This window comes from Phascolarctos cinereus, unplaced genomic scaffold, assembly GCF_003287225.1.
Source record: "Phascolarctos cinereus isolate Bilbo 61053 unplaced genomic scaffold, phaCin_HiC Scaffold_9;HRSCAF=440, whole genome shotgun sequence".
NCBI lineage: Eukaryota > Metazoa > Chordata > Mammalia > Diprotodontia > Phascolarctidae > Phascolarctos > Phascolarctos cinereus.
The window spans coordinates 255,173,982-255,197,287 of record NW_027556402.1 but is presented as its reverse complement, the minus strand read 5'-3'; the positions used below and the strand labels follow the sequence as shown (position 1 = coordinate 255,197,287).

At 53.1% G+C, this 23,306-nt stretch overlaps 3 protein-coding genes across 4 annotated transcripts; 1 reads left to right on the top strand and 2 right to left on the bottom strand.

The window, feature by feature from the left end:
• Nucleotides 1-8,936: 8,936 nt before the first annotated feature.
• Nucleotides 8,937-12,470, bottom strand: PRDX5 (peroxiredoxin 5). The gene is made up of 6 exons (XM_020967976.1): nt 12,299-12,470; nt 10,446-10,580; nt 10,000-10,131; nt 9,862-9,900; nt 9,441-9,502; nt 8,937-9,175 (listed from the first exon to the last, which is right to left on the bottom strand). The coding sequence occupies exons 1-6, from the start codon at nt 12,443-12,445 to the stop codon at nt 9,070-9,072; spliced, it is 621 nt and encodes a 206-aa protein (XP_020823635.1). The 5' UTR covers nt 12,446-12,470; the 3' UTR covers nt 8,937-9,069.
• A 3,411-nt stretch (nt 12,471-15,881) lies between these two features.
• Nucleotides 15,882-17,388, top strand: TRMT112 (tRNA methyltransferase activator subunit 11-2). Its single transcript, XM_020967977.2, has 4 exons — nt 15,882-16,050; nt 16,144-16,245; nt 16,901-16,993; nt 17,112-17,388. Exons 1-4 carry the CDS (start codon nt 15,955-15,957, stop codon nt 17,217-17,219), a joined length of 399 nt encoding a protein of 132 aa, XP_020823636.1. The 5' UTR covers nt 15,882-15,954; the 3' UTR covers nt 17,220-17,388.
• On the bottom strand, nt 17,237-22,601 carry ESRRA (estrogen related receptor alpha). 2 transcript variants are annotated; one of them, XM_020967960.2, is made up of 7 exons: nt 22,497-22,601; nt 20,628-20,985; nt 19,902-20,018; nt 19,640-19,768; nt 19,371-19,538; nt 19,022-19,291; nt 17,237-18,501 (listed from the first exon to the last, which is right to left on the bottom strand). In XM_020967960.2, exons 2-7 carry the CDS (start codon nt 20,968-20,970, stop codon nt 18,236-18,238), a joined length of 1,293 nt encoding a protein of 430 aa, XP_020823619.1. In that variant the 5' UTR covers nt 20,971-20,985; nt 22,497-22,601; the 3' UTR covers nt 17,237-18,235. The 2 variants fall into 2 exon arrangements, with proteins under 2 accessions (XP_020823619.1, XP_020823620.1); XM_020967961.2 differs by lacking the exon at nt 22,497-22,601 and adding an exon at nt 22,284-22,390.
• Between the last annotated feature and the right edge of the window lie 705 nt (nt 22,602-23,306).

The window sequence follows — 23,306 nt, the reverse complement described above, 5'->3', positions numbered from 1 at the left end:
AGAAGGAAGAAGAAGGGAAGGAAGGAGGAAGGAAGGAAAGAAAGAAGAAAAGAAGGGAGGAGAAGAGGGAAGGATTTATTAGATGCCTATTATGTACTGGGCACTGTGTGCAGCACTTTATAAATATTATCTCATTTAAGCCTCACAACAACCCTGAGGGACAGATGCTGTTATCATCCCTATTTTACAGATGAGGAAACTGAGGCAGACAGAGGTTATGAGATTTGCCCAGGGTCACACAGATAGCAAGAGTCTGAAGCTAGATTTGAACTCAGGTCTTCTTGACTCCAGGCCCAGCATTCCATCCACTGGGCCATCTAGAGTAAGAAGGGATATAGTGAGAAATAAAGGTGATATAAATATTAAAGGTATCAAAAAAAGCCCATGTTTTTAATGTCTTTCCCCCATTCGACCTCAAAGACAACTAGTCCCCTTTAAGGCACTCAACACATGTCATTTCTTTCTATAGGTATTGGCACATATGTCCTCTCCCCTCACTGTGAATCCCACAAGGGTAGGGATTGCCGGGTTCGTTTGTACCCGAAATGTCTGTCACAATGAGAAGAGGGTGCTAGACAGTGTCAAAGGCTGAAGAGAGGTCAAGAAGAAAGAGGACTGAGAAAAGGCCATTGGTTTTGCCCATTAGGAGATTATTAGTAATTTTGAAAGGAACAGTTTCAGGTGAGTGGTGAGGTTGGAAGCCAGACTGCAGAGGGCTTATGAGAGTGAGGAGGAGAACTGGAGGCAGTGAGTGTAGATGGCTTTCTCGAGGAGTTTAACCACAAAGGGGAAGAGAAATATAGGATGATATTTATTCAGAAAGCTCAGATCAAATGGGGTTTTTTTAAAGATGGAAAAGACATGAAGGCGTTTATAGGCAACAGAGAAGCAGCCAGTAGACAGGGAGTGATTACAGATTGGGGAAAAAAGTAGCTATGAAAGAGGAGGAAATTGGGACCCCTTTTGTGTTTAGAAAGCTTGCCTTGGCCAGGAAAAAGGACTCCTTGTCCGTGATGGGACAAGGAGACACAGAGTTCGAGAACAGAGGAGAGCATGAAGTTGAACTGTTTCATCAAGGAGTCAAGAGAGGGAAGAGAGAAGAGTGTAGCCAGTACAACAGGGGTGATGATGACCTAGGAAAGAATCTGGGTGAAAGGTTTTCAATATCTGTGGAATAGGAAAGGATTAAGGAACTCTGGGATCTAATTCTGGTCATCACCTTCCTAGTATCTCACCCATGGGCCTACCATGATTTTCCAGAAGGGATCTTACAGCCCTTGCCTGTAGACCCAAGAGGAGATGTCTCTTCCTACAGCCAGTGAATATCCCAACAAAATACGACGTGCACTTGTTAAGTACCTCCTGTGTATAGCACTCTGTATGAGGTTGAGAAAAGACCCCAAATTAAGATAAGGCATGGTTCTTGCCTTCATAGTCAAGTAGGGAAACAAGATACTAACACAGACAACCCTAATATACAGCATGCTGTGATAAAACCATCAGAGTAATGACAATGTTAGGTGAGACGCCAGAGAGAAGGACGTCACACACCAAAAGGATCAGGAAAGCTTGCTGAAGGAGGGGAGATTTGAGCCGGGTTTTCAGGAAGGACAGCTCCCTCAATCTCAGCATGTAACTCAGTGATGTCCTAGTGGCCAAATCCAGTAGGCTGTTCTCAGTCCTCATCCTCCCTGACCTCTGCAGCCTTGACGCTGTCAATCGCCTTCTCCTCTTAGATCCTCTCTCCTCTCAGGGTTTCTGGGCCACTGCTTCTCTTCCCATCTGGCCCATCTCTCCCTCTCAGTCTTCTTTGCTGGTTCTTGTCAGTCACTGTGGGGGTCACCCAAGCGTCTACGCTCAGGCTTCTCTCTCCATGCTACCTCACTTAATGATCTTATCAACTCCCATGGGGGCAATTATTTTTTTGGTGCACGTGATTCTCAGATCTACAGCTTGAGACTTTGTCCAATTCACCAGGTAGAGTTAGCCGAGCCTCAGACAGGATCTCCCTCCCCCCCTCTCCCTCCTCCTCTCTCTTTCTCCCCCCTCTCTCTCCCTCCCTCTCTCTCTCTCTCTCTCTCTCCCTCCCTCTCTCCTCTCTGTCTCTCTCTGTCTCTGTCTCTGTCTCTCTGTCTCTCTCTCGCTCTCTCTCTCCCTCTCTCTCTCTCTCTCCCTCCTCTCTCTCTCCTCTTCTCTCTCTCTCTCTCTCTCTCTCTCCTCTCTCTCTCTCTCTCTCCCTCTCCCTCTTTCTCTCTCTCTCTGTCTCTCTCTCTCTATCTCTCTCTCCCTCTCTCTCTCTCCCTCCCTCTCTCTCTCATTTCTGGGTATGCCTTCAGGCCCTAGACAAAGTAGACACTAAAACTAAGAAGGAAGCAGGAAGATGGAGGTCAGAGAATGCAGAGGTGGGGGCTTCATAATTACACTGGCTGGTATGGAGGCAGCTAGGTCACAGAGTGGACAGAATGCATACTTTGGAGTCAGGAAGCCCTGAGTTTGAATACTGCCTCAAACACTCACCAGCTAGCTGGGTGACCCTGGCCAAGTTGTTTAACTTCTCTCAGCCCCAGTCCTTATCTGTAAACTGGGGATAATAATAGTGCCTATCTCACAAAGTTGTTGTGAGGATCCAATGAGGTAATATCTGTGAAGTGCTTTGCAGACCTCAAAATGTTACACAAATATTAGTTATCATAAATGCTGTTATTTACATAAAACTTTAAGGTCTGCAAAGCACTTTACAGACATTATTCCAATGGAGCCTCATAACAACACTGGGTGAAACGTGGTGGTTTTCCTTTTTTCTGGAAGGGGGCCAAAATGACATCACTATGTCAGGGTCAAGGTCCAGTGTGTCCGACTGTGGCTGATCAGACCAATGGGTGCTCAGACGTCTCTACCACAGGTCAGGCACAAATGGTGCACGTGAACATTTGGGGTAGAGAGGGCTCTAAATTTGTGCATCTTGAGTTTTTTATGAGCTCCTGCAATTCTGCTTTGCTCATAGAGCAGAGCACCTTCTTTAATTCGGGCATGCCATGCTGGGTGGTCCTGTGTCACACAATCAATTCCAAAGTTCTTCAGAGAGAGCTTGAGAGTGTCCATGTATTGCCTTTTCTAATCTGTGGATGACACATAATGAGACTGGACGTGCGCAAAGGCTTCAATCCACAACATGTCAGAGGAAAAAACAAGTACAACTTATTCGGATGGTGCCGGTCAGGTGGGCAGGGGCCTTTCTAGCATTGTCCAGGGTTAGGGGAGTTGGGAAAGAAGTGGGAATGCCCTAAGTGTCCTGAGGTCTTCAAAGCCTTGACTAGGGAAGTTCTAGGCAGGCTCCAACCACCTGCCTACATTCCACAGGTAGACTCCCTGCCAGGCTGCAGTGCATATAGACCCCTACTCCTTCTACTTCCACTCTGACTTCTGGAAAAGCCTGTCAATGGTCCGTCCCATGGCTCCACTCACCATCCTTGTGACTTTCCAGGACTAAACTCCCATTCCATGCCATCACTGCCACATGTGTGGTATCCCCCTACCAGAACACAAGCTCCACTACCTCAAGGATTGCCTCTTTTGTACTTGTATCCTCAGCACTCAGCAGGGAGCCTGGCCCAGGCTAAGCACTTAATAAATGAATTTTCATTCCTGAGGCTGGAGATCGGCATGAACTCTTGGTGTGAAGAGGGAGGAGAAGTGGCCTGATTCTTTGCAGGAACCTGGAAGTCCTTGCTGCATTCTCTTTGTTGACCTGAAAGTTGGTTAAAGAGGCAACAATCTAGGTGATAAGTAAATTCATATTGTTTATTCCCTTAAGTTAGTGACATGTACCTGGAGCCAGAGCTTTAACTCTGACTGACTCAAGCAATTTTAGGAGGACATTTAAGCCCTGACTCAGGATGTCTGTGTTACTAAAAAAAAAAAAGTACAGCCTCCATTTGTTTTTTTAACATATAGTATGGGAAAGGAAGTTTCTTAGTTGATCAGGTTGCAAATACAATCAAATAGGAGAATGTCAAAGTGTCAATTGAAATTATAGATCCAGGATATCTGTGTTTTCCCTACATAACATATGTCCATAGGATACCAAGATAAGAAAAGTCCCAGTATTCAAGACAGTGTTTGGTTCTTAGTGATGCCAGACAGGAAGAATGCTGGTCAGTTTCATCTGGTCCTGTAGTTGCCGACACAGGAAGGGACATTTTTAGTTCACTCCGAGAGAAAAGATTAATTCAGGTTTGGGGCCTTTATTGAGGCTCAATTGATCTTAAATGATTATCATCTTATAATTTCTGTGGGACAAAGGAAGGCTGTCCTATACCCAATACGTTCTGTTCCTTTGAGTGCAAGTACAGAATCTAGGAACCTTTTTCACTCATATCTGTGAGGAGATCTATAATCTGAGATTTCCCAGAGAAAACCTAAGGCCCTAGGTCATATCTTGGGAGCAGGTCCAGGCTTGTCTGCTTTTTAATTTTTTAAGCAGATCCCAGCTACTGATGGTCCTAGTCCCTGTGTAACCCATAACTTAGGGCACTAGGTACCATGGATTACGTACAAAGGAGGAAAAGAAGGGGCTCAGAGCGGTTCACAACTTCCTCACCTCACAACTTCCTCACCTCCTCACAGTTTGGGGAGAGGCAGGGGCAGCATTTGAACCAAAGTCCTCTTGACCTCTGTGCTCTACCTACCAAACCACAATGCCTTTCTTTGTGGTCAGTTTTCCTGACTATCTGAGCTTCCTCCAGTCCCAGACATCATTCAGACTAGAAAGCAGGGGAAGGGCAGTTCAGGGAGAAGGAGGAGAGAGAGCAGACCCAAGAAGGTGTCTGATAAAGGCAAACACAAGTCAGGATAAGTAGGCTCTCTGCTTCTCAATATGATATAGCCTCCCAATTAAAAGAGTTTTGTTGTTATTGTCAATCATGTCCAACTCTTCTTGACTCCACGGACCATGGCATGCTAAGCCCTTCTGTTCTCCACTATCTCTCAAAGTCTGGCCCAGTTCACATTTGTTGTTTCCATGATGCTATCTGTTCATATCATCCTCAGGGTCTTTCCCAATTAAATTAAAAGTATAATTGCAGGCATTCGTATAGAGATTTAAGGTTCGCAAAGTGCTTTATTGATTGATAAAAATGGCCAAAAAGAGGAAAAAGACTAATGTTGGAGGGGCTGTGGGGAAACAGGCACATTGATACCTTGTTGGTAGAGTCATTAATTAGTCCAACCATTCTGGAAAATAATTTTTACTTTCTGGAGAGCGATTTGGAACTATGCCCAAAGAACTATAAAACTGCATAGCCATTGAGCCAGCAATACCACTACAAGGTCTGTATCCCAGAGAGACAAAGGAAAAGGAAAAGGATCCACGTGTACAAAAGTATTTATAGCAGCTCTTTTTGTGGTGGCCAAGAATCAGAAATTGAGGGGATGCCCATCCACTGGGGAATGTGATACATGCTTGTGATGGAATATTAGACATGACAAGGGGGGTGGTTTCAGAAGAACCTGGGGAGACATATGTGAACGGATGCAAAGTGAAATGAGCAGAACCAGGAGAACATTGTACACAGAAACAGCCATAGTATACCATGATTAACTATGAATGACTTAGCTATTCTGCTCAAGTACAATGATCTTGAACAACTCTGAAGGATTTAGGATGAAAAATGCTACCCACCTCCAGATAAAGTACTGACAGAGTCTGCATCCAGATTAAAGCATAATTTCTTCACTTTCTTTATTTTTCTTGCTTTTATTTGTTTGGGGTTTTTTTGATAACCTGGCTAATATGAAACTATGTTCTGCATGATTTCACACATATAATTGATATCACATTTCTTGCCTTCTGATGGGTAGGGGAGGGGTGAGTGGGAGGGAAAGAATTCAGACCTCAAATTTTAAAAAAATGAATGTCAAAAATAAATCATATTTTTTACTCCTCAGAGTCCTACTCTGGATGAATAACTATTTAATAAACTTATTTGTGTTCCTATATTTATATACTTTTTAAAAAGAAAATGATTTGCAATGATACACAAAAATTTGCTAAACAGTGCATTTCCTTTGACCCAGCAATTCCCCTGCTAGGCCTCTACCCCAAAGAGATCAAAAAAAGAGAAATGTGTCCTACTGGAGAAAAATATTTATAGCGGCTCTTTTTGTAGCAGCAGAAAAACTGGAGACGAGGGGGATGCCCTTCAATTAGGGGCTGGCTGAACAAACTGTGGTTTGAAGTCCTGTTGCGCTGTAAGGAATGAGGAAATTGATGTTTTCAAAGCCACCTGAAAAGACTTGTTTGACCTGATATAGAGGGGAGTGAGCAGAGCCAAGAGAATAATCCCTACTCCTTTAATATCAACATCATAAAAACAAACAAGTGTGAAAGCCACAAAAGCTCTGACCCACATAATGCTCGCCCTCAATTACAGAGCACCCATTGAGGAAGCAGGCAAGCCACCTCCTGACCATGAGGAGAGAGGTGAGTGCCTTGGCACGGAATAAGCCAGATCTCTGGGGACATAGCCAACGAGGGAATTTGGCGTGCCTGGCTACAGATATTTATTGAAGGATCTTGGCTGTTATTGTTCCAACATGGTTGGGAAGAAAAATCAGATTTCTGTTCATTTTTTAAAAAATTAATTTAAGGGACAGCTAGGTGGTGCAGTGGATAGAGCACAGGACCTGAGTTCAAATCAGCCTCAGACACTTGACACTTACTAGCTGTGTGACCCTGGGCTAGTCACTTACCCCCAACTGCCTAGCCAAAAAAGAAATTTTTTTAAAATTTAAAACAGTGTTTTGCATGGGTTATCTCAATACAGGTTTCCATTTGATCCTCCCATCATCCCTGTGAATGAAGTACTCTAGCTGTTATCCCATTTTATAGATGAAGATACTGAGACAGAGTAAGGTTAAATGACGTGTCCATAACTTGAGAGCTGGTGTCAGAGGCGGGTCTGTGCACACAGCTCCGTCTGCTCTACCAAAGGCAAAGCTATGAGAAACCCAAGCAGGGAGAAAAAAAATAACCTTAGTTTCTAGGTAACTTATAATCTATCTTTTAATTATCTGCTAGCAATAATTAATAAAATTGATTATAAATTACCTAGAAACTCTGTCTCACCAAAATTTTCATTCATCACAGCCAACAAGCATTTATTAAGTGCCTACCGTGTGCCAGGGACAGAGAGGGCCTCATGAGAGAGGTGATATTTGAGTTCTATGCCTGGAACCCTCTCCCACCTCATCTCCCCCCGCCCCTCCCCGCCCCGGCTTCCTTCAGGTCCCAGATAAAATTCCACTTTCTACAGGAAGCTTCCCCGGGAGCCCCTTGATTCTAAAGACTCCTCCTATCCATTACTTCCGATTCAGCCTGCATACCACTTATTGGTGCATGGGGGCTTGTGTCTTGTTTCCATTAGAATGCAAGCTACCTGAGAGCAGGGATTGGTTTTTGCCTCTTTTTGCATCTCGAGTGCTTAGTATGAGGCCTGGCAGAGTCAGTGCTGAACAAATACTTCTGAATTTGACCTGCCTGCTGATGAGATCCCTAAAAGGAAGCCCACCTCTTAAATAACGGAAAAAAACGCCAACAGTGAGCCAGAGGAGCAACAGCTCACAAAACACACTTCTCTCCCCTAGGCAGAGAGGTGGGGAGCCACTTGGTCAGAATGCTGTCTACCTCATCGGACGCGCTCACAGTATCCTATTTTGGCTTCGTGGTCTTTCTTACAAAGTGGGGCTCAATTCCATCGAGGGGGACAGGGAAGAGAAGGGAACACTCCCAGGATCAGCTGTGAGATAAAAACAAAACTTAGACTAGTTGGAGATGCTGGGGGGAAACCATCGGAGTCCAAGGTCAAAGAAACCAAGAGAGAAGGGAGTGGTCCAGCATCTGATTCCACAGAAAAACCAAGGATAGGAACAGAAAAGGGACCATCGGCCTTAGACATGAGGCTCTTATTTTTGAAAATGGAGGAAGTAGAGGCAGCCAAGTGACACAGTGGTAGAGCTCCGGTCTTGGAGTCAGGAGTTCAAATCCGGCCTCAGACACTTGACACTTACTAGCTGTGTGGCTTGGCACAAGTCACTTAACCCCAATTGCGAAAGAAAGAAAGAAAGAAAGAAAGAAAGAAAGAAAGAAAGAAAGAAAGAAAGAAAGAAAGAAAGAAAGAAAGAAAGAAAGAAAGAAAGAAAGAAAGAAAGAAAGAAAGAAAGAAAGAAAGAAAGAAAGAAAGAAAGAAAGAAAGAAAGAAAGAAAGAAAGAAAGAAAGAAAGAAAGAAAGAAAGAAAGAAAGAAAGAAAGAAAGAAAGAAAGAAAGAAAGAGAAAATGGAGGAAGTTGCTTGGGCCAAGTGGTGGGGCCTGCAGCGAGACAGAGGCCGGGTGTTAAGGAGTGAGTGGGCAAAGGAATCAGTGTTAAGCAGATGCCACTTCTCCGAGGGCCAGCCGGGATGGAGGGATTGGGGCTCCAAATGAGCTTATAGACACAGGGGAAGAGACCAGGTAAATGACGGAACTCGGGCATGGAGGATCCGGGAGTGGAGGCAGCAGTGTTGAAGAATGGAGTGGCCACCAGAGGTCTGAGAAACTGAAGGACACTCATTCCCCGAGCTGGTTCTATGGTCAGGCCAGGCTCAGCCTTGGTTACCCAAAGCCAGACACCCCCTGGTCTACCCAGGAGCCCACCAAGCATAGAAAACACCCTACATTTGCCAGAGTCAAGACCCTGCACTGGGCCCCCACATCCAGAAGCTTCCACATTTGGGCTGCAGACCCACACCATCGGTTGTTCTGTTTATGACCTATGGGTGTGACTCCACACGTGGCTGGCCTGCCACTGTCCCCTACAAGTGTAGCCTCCCTGAGGGCAGGCCCTAAGATGGTACCAGATGGGCACAGAAAATTCTTCCCCAGCAAAAAGGAGAACTGAGAGACAGAAAACTGAAATATTTTATTGCAGAACCTTGAAGAGAGGCACCCAGAAAGGCTGGTGGACTCGATGCCAATTGGGCGGGCCTGTGGAGACAGCCCAAAGTCCAGAGCCAGTCTCACGCAGGCTCTGGCTTCAGAGCTGGGACAGAAGGTTTGGGGCAAGGCTGCAGCTGAGGCCTGTGCCATCCGGCTCCACATTCAGAGCCTTCACAACACCATCCTGCACCACCATGGAGAACCTGCAGATGGTCACAGGGAGTCAGGGGACACTCAGGGCCCACGAGGGGACTCCAAGGGCCAACGGGGGAGTGGGGTCAGGGGACACCCAGGGCCCAGGGGGACACAGGCTGGAGGGTGCCAGGGCCCAAGAGGGGACTCCAAGGGCCAATGGGGGAGTGGGGTCAGGGGGCACCCAGGGCCCAGGGTGGGGACTCCAAGGGCCAATGGGGGAGTGTGGTCAGGGCCCAGGACGGGAGTCCCAGCAGAGGGTTCCACAGGCCTCACCTCTTCAGACGACGATTTCCAAACAGGGGTACAAGGGAATCATCCAGTAACAGCTCCGTCGCCTGTGAGAGTGGAGAAGGTGACCAGATGGAGAGAGAAGCCAAGGTCACCAGGAGGGTCCCCCCCAGAAGACCGGCCCCTTGCCCCCACCAAAATCAAGCCTCCTCTTCCCTCAGCAGCTGAAGCCCTGCTTTCTCAGTCCATCCCAGTCATTTCACAGGCCCCAGGAGGAGAAGGGAGTGGCCCAAGGTCACACAGCTAGGAAATGACTGAACTGGGATGTGGACCCAGATCACGACTCCCCTCGCCTAGCCCTGCCTCTCCCAGCACTGCGCCAGGCCCCAGGAGTCCCCTATTCCCCTCTGTGGTGGTTACCTCCCCTTTCCCAAGATGGTCCCCAATAGTGACTACAGACATTTACCTTCCCAAAGGCCCCTGTAGGGTCAGCCAGGAGCCGAACCTGGAGACAGAAGGATGGGGGAGGGGTGTCAGCCTCGTCCTCTGCCCTCCCCTCAATCAGCCTCCACCTCAACCCATGCCCCCTCCCCAAGGGCCTTACCTTGCCCGAAGCTTTCTGTGAGAGGCCCCACTCACTGACCACGAAGACATCATTGATACTGATGCAGGCTACCACCTCAGCCCCCTTGGACTTCAAGGCATCAGCCTGCTCCACAAAGCCAGGTAGGTGGGTCTGGGGAAGGAAATGCACAGGGGTTAGCAGCTCTATGTCCTTTCTCACCCTTCCCTCCCCCTCCTTCTCCTCAGACCTCCCCAAGCCCTCCCTCATTTCCCTTGGATCTACAAGGACCCCAGAATGTTATCATTTTTCACTTACAAGAGAGTGGGAAGGGGCTTCAGAGCCCATCTTATCTAGCCTGTACTTCACCAGCCACCCCCTCCTCCATTCCCAAAACAAGGGGTCACCCATCCTCTGGTCATAGAGGCCTCAATACCCCATTTCACTCTCAGACAACTAGGTCATACTGTTGGGTATCATTCCCCTACCTTGGAACAGCCTGGTGTGAAAGCTCCGGGGACCCCAAAGAGTACCCCTTTCTTGCCTTTGAACAGCTCTGCCAGGTTCACCTTCTTGCCTGGATCTCCCTCAAATACCTCCACAGACGGAAGGGCATCACCCACCTGCAGGAGGAGAAGGCTCAGAGCTAGAGGGATGACAGACCCTGAGGGGAAGCCAGGACTGGGTTCACAGCCTCGGTGACCAGGGCTGCAAAGGGAAATTCCCAGGACAGTTTCCTGGCCCCTTCCCTGCCACCAGGGACAGTCGGAGCACCCCCCAGCCCATCCCCACCCAAGCAGTTCTAAATTTCCAGGAAGTCATGATCCTTCCCTTGGGCATATGGAAGACGGTTATGTGGGCAAACAGGTGCTGCATAATCCAGATGAATGGCTTCTGTGGGGCAAGACGGAAGCCTTCGTTCTGGGAAAGGAGTGGGATGGGGCTGGGAGCGGCAGGGAGGGGCAGAAAGACTGCAGTCTGGAAGGAAGAGGGCAAAGTCATGCCAGCCTCTGGGATTTGCCCGGTTGAGTGCCCCTGCAGGATGCTGGGGCTTGGAAGAAGACACAGTGACCAGAATTTCTGGCTTTGGGAAGAAGGTGAGGGGAAATGGTCCAAAACAAGGTCTAAAACTCTCTCTCTCTCTCTCTCTCTCTCTCTCTCTCTCTCTCTCTCTCTCTCTCTCTCTCTCTCTCACACACACACACACACACACACCGGTGAAATATATCCCAACCTCAGGGGTGGGAGGGAGAGGGACAGACCAGGCAGGGAGCAATTCCATACAGAGGCACAGAATGGGAGAGAGGAAACCGTTAATTCTTTAAGTAACTGAGAACAATGGCTCGGGGAACTGGAGTGACTCAGGTTTGATCAGAGGGGAGGATCTGGGTCTCCACCACCCAAATCACCAGTCTGAGGCATTTGGGGCTGAATGAATATCTCAGGACATTAGCAGCAGGAGGAGGAAGAAGAGCTCACCGGTCGAGGAGTCAGTTTATATGGGGGTACAGGTTGGACCAGATGGGGCATCAGTCCACAATGGGGACTGATCAGAAAAGAATCATTCTGCATAGGAGATGTCCGAGCTACGTTGGATGAAGGTGGGGCTATCAGTCTAAATGAGTGGTCAATCCAGGGAAAATTCCTCCTTTTTGAGAGGTTCGGCACATTAAGCAAATCTGCAGTCTGAAGATCTATGGTAAAACTCAGTTCTGCTGTGCACTCCCTATACCACCCCTGGCAAATCACTTAAAACTGCGCGGGCCTCAGTTTCCTCATCTGTAAAATCAGACGCTTAGATCAGATGAGTCGATCAAGAAGCACTCCCAAAGCAGCCCCAGCTAAGGGCCAGGTACTCACCAAAGGGAGATAACCCCTACCCTCGGGCCAGTTCCCAATCTATGACCCTGTGGAGCCAGAAGAGATGCACAGTCACGTGCAGTGAGGAATTCCGTCTATATTTATCATCAATTTGTAATGGGGGAGGCTCAGTCCAGAGAAGGGACCCCCACCACGGTCAGTTCACAAGGAGGGGGCTGCAAAGGGCTGAGGCAGGAAGATGGGCAGGGAGGGTCAATAATAAGAGGCCCCTGGGTCAACTGCTATAGAAACTCCATCTAGAAGGGGAGGGGCGTCAGTGGATAGGTCCGCACGGGGAATCCAGAATATGGGGGGCGGATGGAGGGATCAAACAGCAAAATGGGTCACTAACACGGAGGATCGCTGGGGGTGTCAGTCCATGAAGTGGGTGTCTGACATGGGGATGAGTCCGCTTGGGGGGTCGGTCCGGGGGGAGGGGGGACTGCGAAGCTCAAAGTCAAGATCTGGGGCCGAGGCTCACCTTGATCGGGGCCATGGCTGCAGGTGCGCTGCGCAGGGTCCGGACCGACGCGGCAGGGAAGGTCTGAGCCGCCCGGGCAGCTCGCGACGCCGCTTTAAGAGCCGGCCCAGCGCGGCGCCCGAGGGCGAGCAGCCGGGCCAGCCTCATCCCCGCCCGGCTCTGCGTAGGCCCGCCCCTGGATGAAGCCCCGCCCCTGCGGCACTCCTCATTTGCATGAAGGAGCAGGGCCGAGAGACTGCGAGCCACTCAGCAACTGGGAAGAGAGGGGGAGGGGAGGGGCGGGCACCTCCGCGAGCCAACCAGAGCCGGCGGCTGGGGCGGCGTGAGGGGGGCGGTCCCGAGCCTCATTGGCGAAGTGCTGAAGGGGGCCGGGGACGAACCACTGTGGGGCTCGCCACTCATTAGTCTGGCTGCACCGTTCTTTCTCTCCAGCTTGTCAGCGTGTGATTGACATGTGGCGTGGAAGGAGGCCGGGAGGGCCCGGCGTTTGAATGCGCACTCCTGTGCAATGACACGCTTAGCGCAGTGGCTCTTGCCAGCCTCCTAACCCCTGCTCAGACTTGCCATGGCGCCCTCTCTCAGCTGACAGCCTCAACCTGAGCCCGTGCGCACATAACAAGAGCCCCCTCTCCTCTCTCTTTCTAGGTTCACGTCACCCAGGTGCCCTGTGCCCCCTTCTCCTCCTTCACCCCCATCTCACGTGGTGTTGTGGTCCTTCTCCAAGCCAAGCCATCCCATCCGGTCCAATCCATCTCCTCCAGAATCTGGTCCCTCCGCACCCCGACTCTTGTCACTTACCTGTCTGTGCCCGTTGCCCCGCTACCTACAAGCACAACCGTGGCTTCCCCACCCTCTCTTGATCCTTCCATCCCTGCCAGCTATCTTTCTATCTCTCTCCTTCGAGCCTTCTACGTTGGGTGCCTCCGCTTCTTTCTGTTACGACAGCCTGTCTGCCTCAGGTCTCTGCCCACTCCAGTCCATCCAAATTGATCTTCCTAAAGTTCAGGTCAGAAGATGTCACACACACACACACACACACACACACACACACACACACACACACAACCCCCAATGGTTTCCCGTGGCCTCCAAGAGCAAATACAAAATCCTCAAAACCTTTCATAACCTAGAACCCGCCCACCTTTCCAGTCCTCTCAGACTAACCCCAGTTAATTCTGTCTATAGCTTCTGTACTTTTTTTTTTTTTTTTTGGTGAGGCACTTGGACTTAAGTGGTTTGCCCAGGGTCACACAGCTAGTGAGTGGGAAGGGTCTGAGGCCATATTTGAACTCAGGTCCTCCTGACTCCAGGGCTGGTTCTCTATTCACAATACCACATCTCTGTTCCTTGTCTATAGCTTCTTTGTTTATATGTGGTATCGCCCATAGATTCTTTGTGAAAATATTTATTAAGCATCTACTATGTGCCAGGAACTGTGCTAAGCACTGGACATATAAAGTAAGGCAAAAGACAGTGCCTGCCCTCGAGAAGTTCCCAGTCTAATGGGGGAATACAGAAAACAAAAGATAAATTGGAGATAAGCAAGGGGTGGGACTTTAGCTGGGGCGTGAAAGCCAGTGGAGGCGGAGGTGAGGAGAGAAGCATTTCAGACATGGATGACAGATAGTGGAAATTCTCTGAGTCAGCTGACGGAGGGTCTCCTTCAAGGCCAGCGTCCCTAGATCAAAGAAGGTCTGGGAGTGAGGTGTGAGAAAGGGAGGAGGGGCAGGCCGTGAAGGGCTTTGAATACCAAACAGAGGACTTTGTATCTGCTCCTGGAGGCAACAGGGAGCCACGTGCTCAGCCCAGTGCTTCCTGACCCCATTGGGGGTTTTCTTGGCAAAGATACCAGAGTGGTTTGCCACTCCCTTCTCCAGCTCATTTCACAAATGAGGAAACTGAGGCAAACAGGGTTAGGTGTCTAGCTCAGCTAGGAAATGTCTGAGGCTTGATTAGAACTGGTCTTTTTTTTAAATTTTTATTAATTTATTTTGATTTATCAACAATCACTTCCATATGCTTTTGAGTTGAAAATTTTTCTCCCCCTTCCTCTCCCCCACTCTCCACAAGACAGCACACAATCTGACATAGGCTTTACATTTACATACCCATTAAACATATTTTCACATTAGTGAAATTGTAAGTAAAAATTAAAACCAATAGGAGGAACCATCAGAAAGATGAAACAAAACTAAACAGAAGAGAAAAATAAGTGATAGCGATTCGACTTCCATAGTTCTTTCTTTGGATATGGACAGCATTTTCCATCCCGAGGCCTCTGGAGATGTCTTAGATCCTCATAATGCTTAGAAGGGTTCAGTTTAACAATCTTAGTCATTGCATAACGTGGCTGTTATTGAGTACAAAGTCCTCTTAGTTCTGCTCACTTCACTCAGCATCAGACCATACAAGTCTTTCCAGATTTTTCTGAAGTCAGCCTGTTCATCATTTCTTGTAGCACAATGGCATTCCATTACATTCATATACCACAACTTGCTCAGCCATTCCCCAATGGATGGGCATCCTCTCAATTTCCAATTCTTTGCCACCACAAAAAGAGCTGCTATGAAAATTTTTGTACATGTGGGTCCTTTTCCCATTTATTTGATCTCTTTGGGATATAGCCCCAGAAGTGCTATTGCTGGATCAAAGGGTATGCACATTTTTGTAGCCCTTTGGGCATAGTTCCAAATTATTCTCCAAAATGGTTAGATCATTTCACAACTCCACCAATAATGTATTAACGTAGAACTGGTCTTCTTGACTACAGGCCCCGCGAGTTATCCACTGCGCCCCCTAGCGTCCCCTTTAATAATAGCACCTTCCTCCTACGGTTGCAAGGATTCAATAAGGCCATATTTGCTGAGACTTGTTAAAGACCTCAGTTTTGAAAGGCCAAGGCCTCCCACCGCATCCTGGGCCATCTCCAGTTGTCCTGATCTATAACTTCTCACTGGCCCCTGATGACTCAGGAGAACGTGAGGCTGGTGACTTTGCACAGCCCTGCCTCACAAATCCAGTTCACTTACATGTCATATGTTCCTTTTAGAGAAGGACAAACAGCAAAGCCAGCAATGTAAACGCTAGCTCTTATTATGACTTATCCCATTTGGTCCTCATCCCTGAGAACCAGGCCCATTATCATTCCAATTTTATAGATGAGGAAACCGAGATTGGGACAGGCTGGGCAACTGGCCGAAAGGGAAAGTGTCAAGACAACTTTCCGCTGGGTTCCCCCGCACATTCTCCACTGAGCCACCTAGCGGCACACACGTGTAGTTGCGCAGAAATGCACGTGCATGAGTGCAAATGCCGGGAAAGGCGTATAAGAACGCATGCGCGCACTGCCGACCTACGCTTGGTACCGCCCTCTTGCAGCATCAGGAAGCTTAGCCTCGGGCTGCAGCGAGGATGCGCATGCGCATCTGGCTCTAACTGTGTTATTTGCATTTAGGGGCGGGAAAACGACAAGTTTCCGGAACTAAAAGCTGCGGGGCAGCTGCGGCTCCCGCAACATCCTGTTTGGGGAGGGGTGCCCCGCCTCTTCCGTAAGTGGCCAGGGGGAGGAAAGGGGTTCTCGAACGGGAGGGGGAAGTAGCGAGAGGAGACGGAAGTGACGAGTGTGGGTCGCAGACCCGGTTCCGGTTCCGGTTCGGATGCGCGCGCAGGCCGGGATGAAGCTCTTGACCCACAACTTGCTGAGCTCCCACGTGCGTGGGGTGGGGCCCCGGGGCTTCCCGCTGCGTATCCAGGTACTCGAGGCGGAGTGGGGCGGGGTGGGGGGGAAAGGGCCCATGCCCGGCCGGCAGCCCACGTGACAAGCCCGGTGTGTCCCCCACTCTCAGGCCACCGAGATCCGCGTGAGCCCCGTGGACTTCAATCCGGACTTCGTGACGCGCATGATCCCCAAGATGGAGTGGGCGGCGCTGGTGGAAGCGGCCGAGAGCGTGAGGGCCCACGCACGTCCCCTCCCCCCGTGTGCCCCTCCCCCACCCCGCCCCGAGCCTTGAGATGGTGTTGAGTAAAGCGCTTGGTCGGTCCACAAGCACACACTGAGAGACGATCCTCGGGTGGCTCAGTGTCGGGAGGCCCCGAGTTCAAGTCCGGACCGGCCCTGCACGGAATATTTGTCCAGGCTTTAGCCGCGGTGGTTTGTGCTTATCTCCAAGTGGATGCTGGGTAGAGAAGGGTAAAAACTCCGAGGTCAGGGGGCAGTGGACAGAGCGGACCCCCGAGGCCCCATCCGCCAAGTGAGGGAGGGCTCTAAGGGAAAGAACTGGACCCCGCTGGCGGCCCAAAGGCACTTGGGGACCCCATGCTGAAGTGCTGGACAGGGCCGAGCCCCGGTGCCTCCAGAGTCTGGCAAACAGCAGGTGTTTAATAAATGCTGGGCAGTAGCGGGTCAGACCTTGCTCTAGGAAGGGCAGAGGCCAGGCTGGACGGCCCAGGGCCCCAGGAGAAAGGTTTCTCGCGGAGACTGGGAAATGTCTCAGCAGCCTCTGGGTTTGGCATCAGAGGAGTTAACAATGTGAACATCCGGGGGTCCTGGGCAGGACAGAGCCCCGGGCCTGTAATCCAAGCTGCCTTTGTCCCTTCCTACAGCTGGGACACCTGTCTGAGCTGCCCAGGCAGCTGGAGGAGGGCTACGAGAAGGATGAAGACTTTCTGAGGAAGGTGCACCACGTCCTGTTAGAGGTGAGGGTCCTAGGCAGGCCGGGGCACTGCGGCTCTCACCCTTCTCCCGGCCTCTGGGTGGCATTTGCACTTGCCAGGCCCAGCCCTGCCATGCCCTCATCTTGTGGTCATCCTGCAGGTGGAGGTGGTCGAGGGCACTTTGCAGTGCCCAGAATCTGGACGCGTGTTCCCCATCAGCCGTGGGATCCCCAACATGCTGCTGAGTGATGAAGAGGCAGCATCCTAGGTTGCAGAGCTTTATTCCCCCCCCCCCACTTTGTGTCCATCTTTTATTATCATTCATCCAGGATGAGCTTGTCATCCTCCCGTCCACAGTCCCCAGACCACACAGAGCCCTGGGGGGATGGTATGATTGCTGTTATATTTTTTTTCCTCATTAAAGGTTCAAAACTGAACGCATGTTTTTTTTTTCTTTGCAGCAAATATACATTAAAATAGAGTCTCTGTACAGCTCTGTTCCCCCACTCAGTCCTGGGAGGAGGCGGGCCCAGGCCCTACCCCAGTGGCCCCTGCTCCTCCCTCAGTCCAAACCCTAAAAATAAATATAGTGTTATTGCTATGCAGGGGATAGAGTAGATGCTGTGGCCCCCCCCCCCCAGGGGTCTGGGAATCATCCCTTGGCCCAGCTCCAGGGACAGGTTGGGGAGGGGAAGAGAGGAGCCAGCTCTGATTTATTGCTTTAAAGGGGGAGAAGGGTTGGGGTTTGGGGGGCAGTAATAATGCCCAGTATAAATGGCAAGGAGGGAAGGGTTTGGGGTACTTGCTCTCCAGCCCCGGCTCTGCTAGAGGGGGGAGCCAGGCCCCTGGGGGTGGGCCAAGCAGCAGCAAAAAGCATTAACCGAAGGGGAAGCTGGGGCCCCCGACCCTTCCCTCCCTGAGATCTCTTGCCTCTCCCCTGGTACCCCAGTCTCCCCAGCAGCCCCCCTTTATGGCTTCCACAAGGCCCCCCCCAATCCGGGGGTAGATTATGGCTTGCGAGGGGCAGTGCTTCCCTCTACTGGTTGGAGCAGCACCACCTAGCCTCGCTCCTCTAGGTGCCTATGGAAGGGGATAGGGTGGGCATGGGCCTGGTTCCCATGGGCTGTTAACACTGCCCTGGCACTGCCAGCAGGCTGTGGGCATTGCCCATGCCCTCCCCTGGGCTTCTTCTGGGGCTCAACCCCCTCCCCCCCCCACCCCTGCCGGTCCTGCCAGCACCTCCCCCACACACACATGTCCACTAGAGCAACAGCCCTCCCCGCATCAGTCCATCATGGCCTCCAGCATCTCCAGGAAAAGCTTGTGCATGGGGACCTTCCCCTCCAGCTTCACCCCATAGAAATGGGCCAACACTTTGCCCGCCGTCTGGCGGAGGAGGGGCAGGGTGAGCAGCAGCCGTCCAGCCCGGCGGCGCTCGGCCCCCCCACCGGGGCCCCCGCCAGCCCTCCCAGCTTCATACTCCAGCAAGGCTTCATGCAAGGCTTCTCGCAGCTGCTCCACGGCCTCAGCATCTTCTATGTGCACTGAGTCTGGGGGAGAGGAGGGAAGGGCTCAGCTCAGGGGGCAGCCAGCCTGCCCTGCCCCTCTCCAGGGAGCCCACCCTGCTTTGTATCTAGGGGGAAGCTGAGAATCCAATGAAATAGTGTGGGCCCAACACAGAAGAGCCAGCTAGGACTGGGCCCAACTGGATTCTGCATGCCACAGGATAACTCAGTGAAGAGAGCTCACCAGACCCAGGTTCAAATCCTGGCTGGTCCACTTAGTCCGTGGCTCAGGGAATGTCACTTCTCTTTTCCGTGCCTCACCGTCTCCTTTGTAAGAAGACGATGCCCGAGGTCCCTTCCAGCTCTGACCTCAGTGAGCAAGCTGACAAGCTGAGCGGGGCCCAGAAGGTCCGGGCTCCCCTCCTCTCTCTTGTGGGAGCCCCTGCACGCTCACCTATCACCCAGGCTCAAGGGCTGCTGGGGGTACCATGAGACACCACCCCGGAACAAAGCCCACCCCTGGCTGCTCCCACCCCTACACTCCCATCCCCGGAACATGTCTCACCGGAGTTGGCCAAAGCTAAGGCCTTGAGCAGCACGTATTCCTCCCGTTCCAGACGAAGGGCCTGGAGCCGGCGAACCAGCTGCAGGAGTGCGGCCCCCAGCTCGCCCAGCCCGGCTGCCCGGGCTCCCTCCTCATCCAGAACCAGGTCCTCAGCAAAGGCCAGCTCATCCCGCAGGGGCAGCGAGCGCTGGGCCACCCCCAACACCAACACCTCCATCCACACACTCTGCAATACCGACATCTGGTCCGACAGGGACAGGGCAGAGAAGCCTGCAATCAGGGCGAGGAAACTGAGTCAGGAGGCCCTGCCCAGTGTGAGGCTCAGACACCCTGGCCACACCCCCCTCACCTGGGATGCTCTTAGCCCAGCTGATGGTGACCACAATCTCCCGGTCGAAAAGGTCGCACAGTGTAGCCACAGCTGGCAGGTGCCCGTCAGGGCCTGCTGGGTCAGGCATTGCATATAGTTTCTCCGGCTCTGCGACAAGCAGGTGGGACACGAGGGCATTCACAGGGGCTGCAGGGACAGAGAGGCAGGGGTGTAGTCACATGTGGGGCCTGCAGAGCCCTCCGCACCGGGACCAGGCTTGCCCCAGACCCAGGCAAGCGGCTTCTCACCTGTCTTCCGAGTCCCCCCTGGAGGTGCCAGAGGAGCAGAGGGGAAGGGTCCTGGAAAGGGCAGGGGCTCTACCTCAGGCCGACGCTTGTATTTCTGCCGTCCGCCTCGGACCCGGTCTAAACGAACCCCTGAAAAAGGGAGAGGTGGGGCAGAGTAGGTTCAGTATAACGAGTCCACCTCAGCCCAGACTACCAAGGTCTCTCCCAGGCAGGAGCCAAGCCTTCCCTCCCTCAGGCCGGGGTCTCCTCTCTACTCACTCACCTTCCTTGAGCATGCCCACCCGCAGGCACTTGGTGAAGCGGCAGGCTTGGCAGGCCTTCCGCCGCCGCTTGGTGATCTCACACTCATTGGAGGCCGGGCAGCTGTACTCAATGCTCCCTGGCAAGGTAAGAGATGAGGTTCACAGCAGGCAGCAGCCCCCCATGAACCCAGGAGAAACTTCTGCCAACTTCCACAGGGCTCTAATCTGCATGGGGCAGGGGCCACAGTGAGGGAGGCTGCAGCCACATGGCAAAGATGATGAGGACCCTGAATTCATAGTCAGATCCCCTGAGTTCAAGTCATAGCTGACTTTCAGTAGCTACAGGATGATCTCAGGGAATTCCCTTTGTCTCCCAGCACGCTTCTCGATCCTAAGATCCCTTCAAGATCTGCCCTGACACTAGCGATCAAGGAGAAAGTCATCTCTCCCAGAAGGGTCTTTCCCATCTTCACCAAAATGACTTTTTCTAGACCATAAGCCCTGAGAGGACAAGGGCTTCAGATGTGTGCACCCTACTTTGTCACAGACTGAGAGAATCATACAATTAGTGCTAGGAAGGATGTCAGATCCTCATTTGAAGAAACTGAGGCCCAGAAGGTCAAGGCCAAGGTCGCACAGTGAGCAGCAGGGCTAGGATTCATTGCATGTTGGCCCTGGCTTCCAACCCACCCACTACTGGGAACCCAGAAGAGCCCAAGACCGTGAAATACTGGGGTCATGCTCACCCTGGATGGTCCTCTTGAAGAAGGCTTTGCACGCCTCACAGGAGGCCACGCCATAGTGGTAGCCAGAAGCCACGTCCCCACACACCAGGCAGAGGCGCTTGGGCAGTGAGCTCAGCACCAGCTTGCCCCCACCACCACCGCTGCCCCTCTCACCCAGCCCTGTGCCCTCCCCTTCCTCATCCTCTTCCCTGCCCATGGGGAGTCGTCGCCGAGTAGGGGCAGGGCCAGGAGGCCGGGCAGGCGGCGGTTCAGGCTCAGCCTCGGAGGAGCCCCGAGGACTGTCTGGGCTGGCAGGCTCTGCCTTGATATAGAGTGGCTCTGACCCTCGTTCCCGGCCAGACATGGCGCTGCTGATCACCTGGTGGAAGAGGGAGAAAAAGGGGAAATGGGTGAGTGAGGGCCCTAACCCAGGGAGGCCTGACTTAGAGATCAAAAGATACCTGGGGGAAACAAAGTGGAGGGAAAACAGTAATGGGAGAAGTACAGGTGCCCTTTGTCACTGGGATAGAGGCCCTGCAGGGGCCTGGCCACCTGAGGAGCAAAGTGTGGACTTATCTCACCAGACCACAGAATTATAAACTGTCAGAGCTGGGAGGACCCTCAGAAATTGCAGGAGCTAGAAAGACCTCTATTTTATAACTGGGGAAGGGAAATGATTTGCCGGATATGTATGGGGCCAGAGCCTGGATTAGCAGCCAAGGTCTCCTCCCCTCCAGCCCAGGGTTCAAGCCATCACTAAGCCTCCAGGATGCCTCCAGCTGGCCCGGAGTGGTAAGAGGCTCCAGGAGGAGAAGGGGGAGCCATCCATCCTGGTTGCCCAACAGCTAGGCACAGAGCCAGCACCTGGGGGGGGAGGAAGAAAGGAGGCAGGGAGCAGAGTCCAGAGGAATTTTATTCCCAGAAAGAGATAGGCCCTATGCTGGGACCAGGGAAACAGGCTGGGGGGAGGGGGGCAGCAGGAGAAAAGTCTCAAGAAACTAACTGGCCCCCCATTCTTGGATCCCAGAAAGTAAGTGAGGAGCATCCATGGCCCTATGTGTAAGTAATCTCGAGCCCCAGATTAAAGTTACAAGCCGGCGACCTTCAGCACCCAACCGGCTGCCCGGGCCCCCCCCCCCCGTATTCATAGGTGCTCCCTGGCTATTGCCCACACCTGGCCTCCTGGAAGGCAGGGCGGCCGAGGCGCAACATTAGCGCACCTTTCACCTCCTCCATCGGACGGTGGGGACCCCCTCCCCGCCCCCACCCCAGGGGCACGAACTTCCCTCCCTTCCCCCGAAGGTCCTGCGCACTCACCTGCCCCCCCCGCTCACCTGGCGAGTACGCCGGCGGGGGGGGGGAGGGGGAGGGGCGGGGCCTTGCTCTTCCTCCTATAACACCCCCCCAGTCCCCCCTCCGCCACGGCCAACTCCCGGAGTTTTGGAGGGGTTACAAACTTGCTGCCCCCCCCACCCGCCAGCCATGACCCCTGACCCAGAAAGCCCGCGCAGCCTCGGGAAGGGGCACCCGCCCACGCGGGCCCGAGGCCCCCACGTGTCTCCCGGGGCCGCGCGGCCTCGGCCCGGGCGCCCCGCGACGGCGGGAGCCCGGACTGCCACACATGGCCGCGGGCCCTAGGCCCGGCCCTGCCCGCCCGGCCCCCGCCCGGCCCCGGACCTGGGGCTCCGCAGCAGCGGCGACGACGGCGGCGGCGGCGGCAGCAGCAGCAGCGGCGGCAGCGGCAGCAGCAGCGGCGGCCGGCCCGGCATGGGGGGCCCCGCGGCGCCGGGGCTGCGCGGTGCTGGACGGAAGCCGCCCGGCCCGGGCCCCGCCTCCTCCGCCGCCGCCTCCGCCGCGTCCCGGCCCAGCCCGGCCCGGCCCGTCGCTCACTCGGCGCCACCGGCGGCTTGTAGGACACAAAAGGACATCGCGGCCGCTTCCTACTCGGCTTCCTCCAGCTGACAGGGGGGGCGGGGCCAGCCCGGCGCGTATGCAAAGCAGGGGGCCGGGGGCGGGGCTGGCCCGGCGCGTATGCAAAGCAGCATTCTCAGCACGCGGCGGGGAGCGGACTGGGCGGTGCTTATGCAAAGCCGAGATGGGAGGAGTGGAGCGGCCCCGGAGCGTACGCAAAACAACACAGTGGGCGGAACCGAGGGGCGCCTGGGCGGACATGGAAATGTCCTCATGGAAATAAGGCGCGTGGAAATCTGCCGTGGGAGTGAGCGCACGCGCTCGCGGGACAGCCAGAAACCCCTTCGCGCCCTGCCAGCTCCGCCTCACGTGTGGCTGCGGTAAAACGGAGGCGTTTGCGTACCCGTTCGTAACTAGATGCGGGACGTGGGAGCCAAACTAAAGAGGCGGTGGCGAGGGGGTGGGGCCTTGGTATGACGTTGTTTGGGTGGAGTCAGAGGGGAGCGCAGAGGCTGTCTCCTTCGCCTCCCACGTATGCAAATGAGGCTGCGGCCTCGCGCGCGGACGAGCCTCCTGGGGGCGGGACCGGCGCCTTATATGGCACAGAGGGGGGGCGGAGGCGAAAGTCACTCAAGGTCGCAGGGCGGCAGGACAGCGCACCGGAGGGGGCGGAGCCCGCAGGGGCTCACAGGCGCCCAAGGTCACTGCGGTGACCGTTCAAGGTCGCGGGGCGGGGCGTCGCTGTCACGAGGCACTAGGAACGACCCCCCCTCCACTTTTCCCGCCCCG

What these genes read in the sequence shown, in the direction of transcription:
- ESRRA (XM_020967960.2), bottom strand. Translation starts at nt 20,970, where the DNA reads ATGTCTGGCCGGGAACGAGGGTCAGAGCCACTCTATATCAAGGCAGAG. An exon ending in GGTGGGCATGCTCAAGGAAG is followed by an intron (nt 19,769 to 19,901) that starts GTGAGTGAGTAG and finishes TCCCTTTTTCAG; the next exon opens with GGGTTCGTTTAGACCGGGTC. An exon ending in CTGGGCTAAGAGCATCCCAG is followed by an intron (nt 19,292 to 19,370) that starts GTGAGGGGGGTG and finishes CCCTGATTGCAG; the next exon opens with GCTTCTCTGCCCTGTCCCTG.
- TRMT112 (XM_020967977.2), top strand. Translation starts at nt 15,955, where the DNA reads ATGCGCGCGCAGGCCGGGATGAAGCTCTTGACCCACAACTTGCTGAGC. An exon ending in GCTTCCCGCTGCGTATCCAG is followed by an intron (nt 16,051 to 16,143) that starts GTACTCGAGGCG and finishes CCCCACTCTCAG; the next exon opens with GCCACCGAGATCCGCGTGAG. An exon ending in TGGTGGAAGCGGCCGAGAGC is followed by an intron (nt 16,246 to 16,900) that starts GTGAGGGCCCAC and finishes CCCTTCCTACAG; the next exon opens with CTGGGACACCTGTCTGAGCT.
- PRDX5 (XM_020967976.1), bottom strand. Translation starts at nt 12,445, where the DNA reads ATGAGGCTGGCCCGGCTGCTCGCCCTCGGGCGCCGCGCTGGGCCGGCT. An exon ending in TCACACCAGGCTGTTCCAAG is followed by an intron (nt 10,132 to 10,445) that starts GTAGGGGAATGA and finishes TTCCTTCCCCAG; the next exon opens with ACCCACCTACCTGGCTTTGT. An exon ending in CTACAGGGGCCTTTGGGAAG is followed by an intron (nt 9,503 to 9,861) that starts GTAAATGTCTGT and finishes CCACTCTCACAG; the next exon opens with GCGACGGAGCTGTTACTGGA.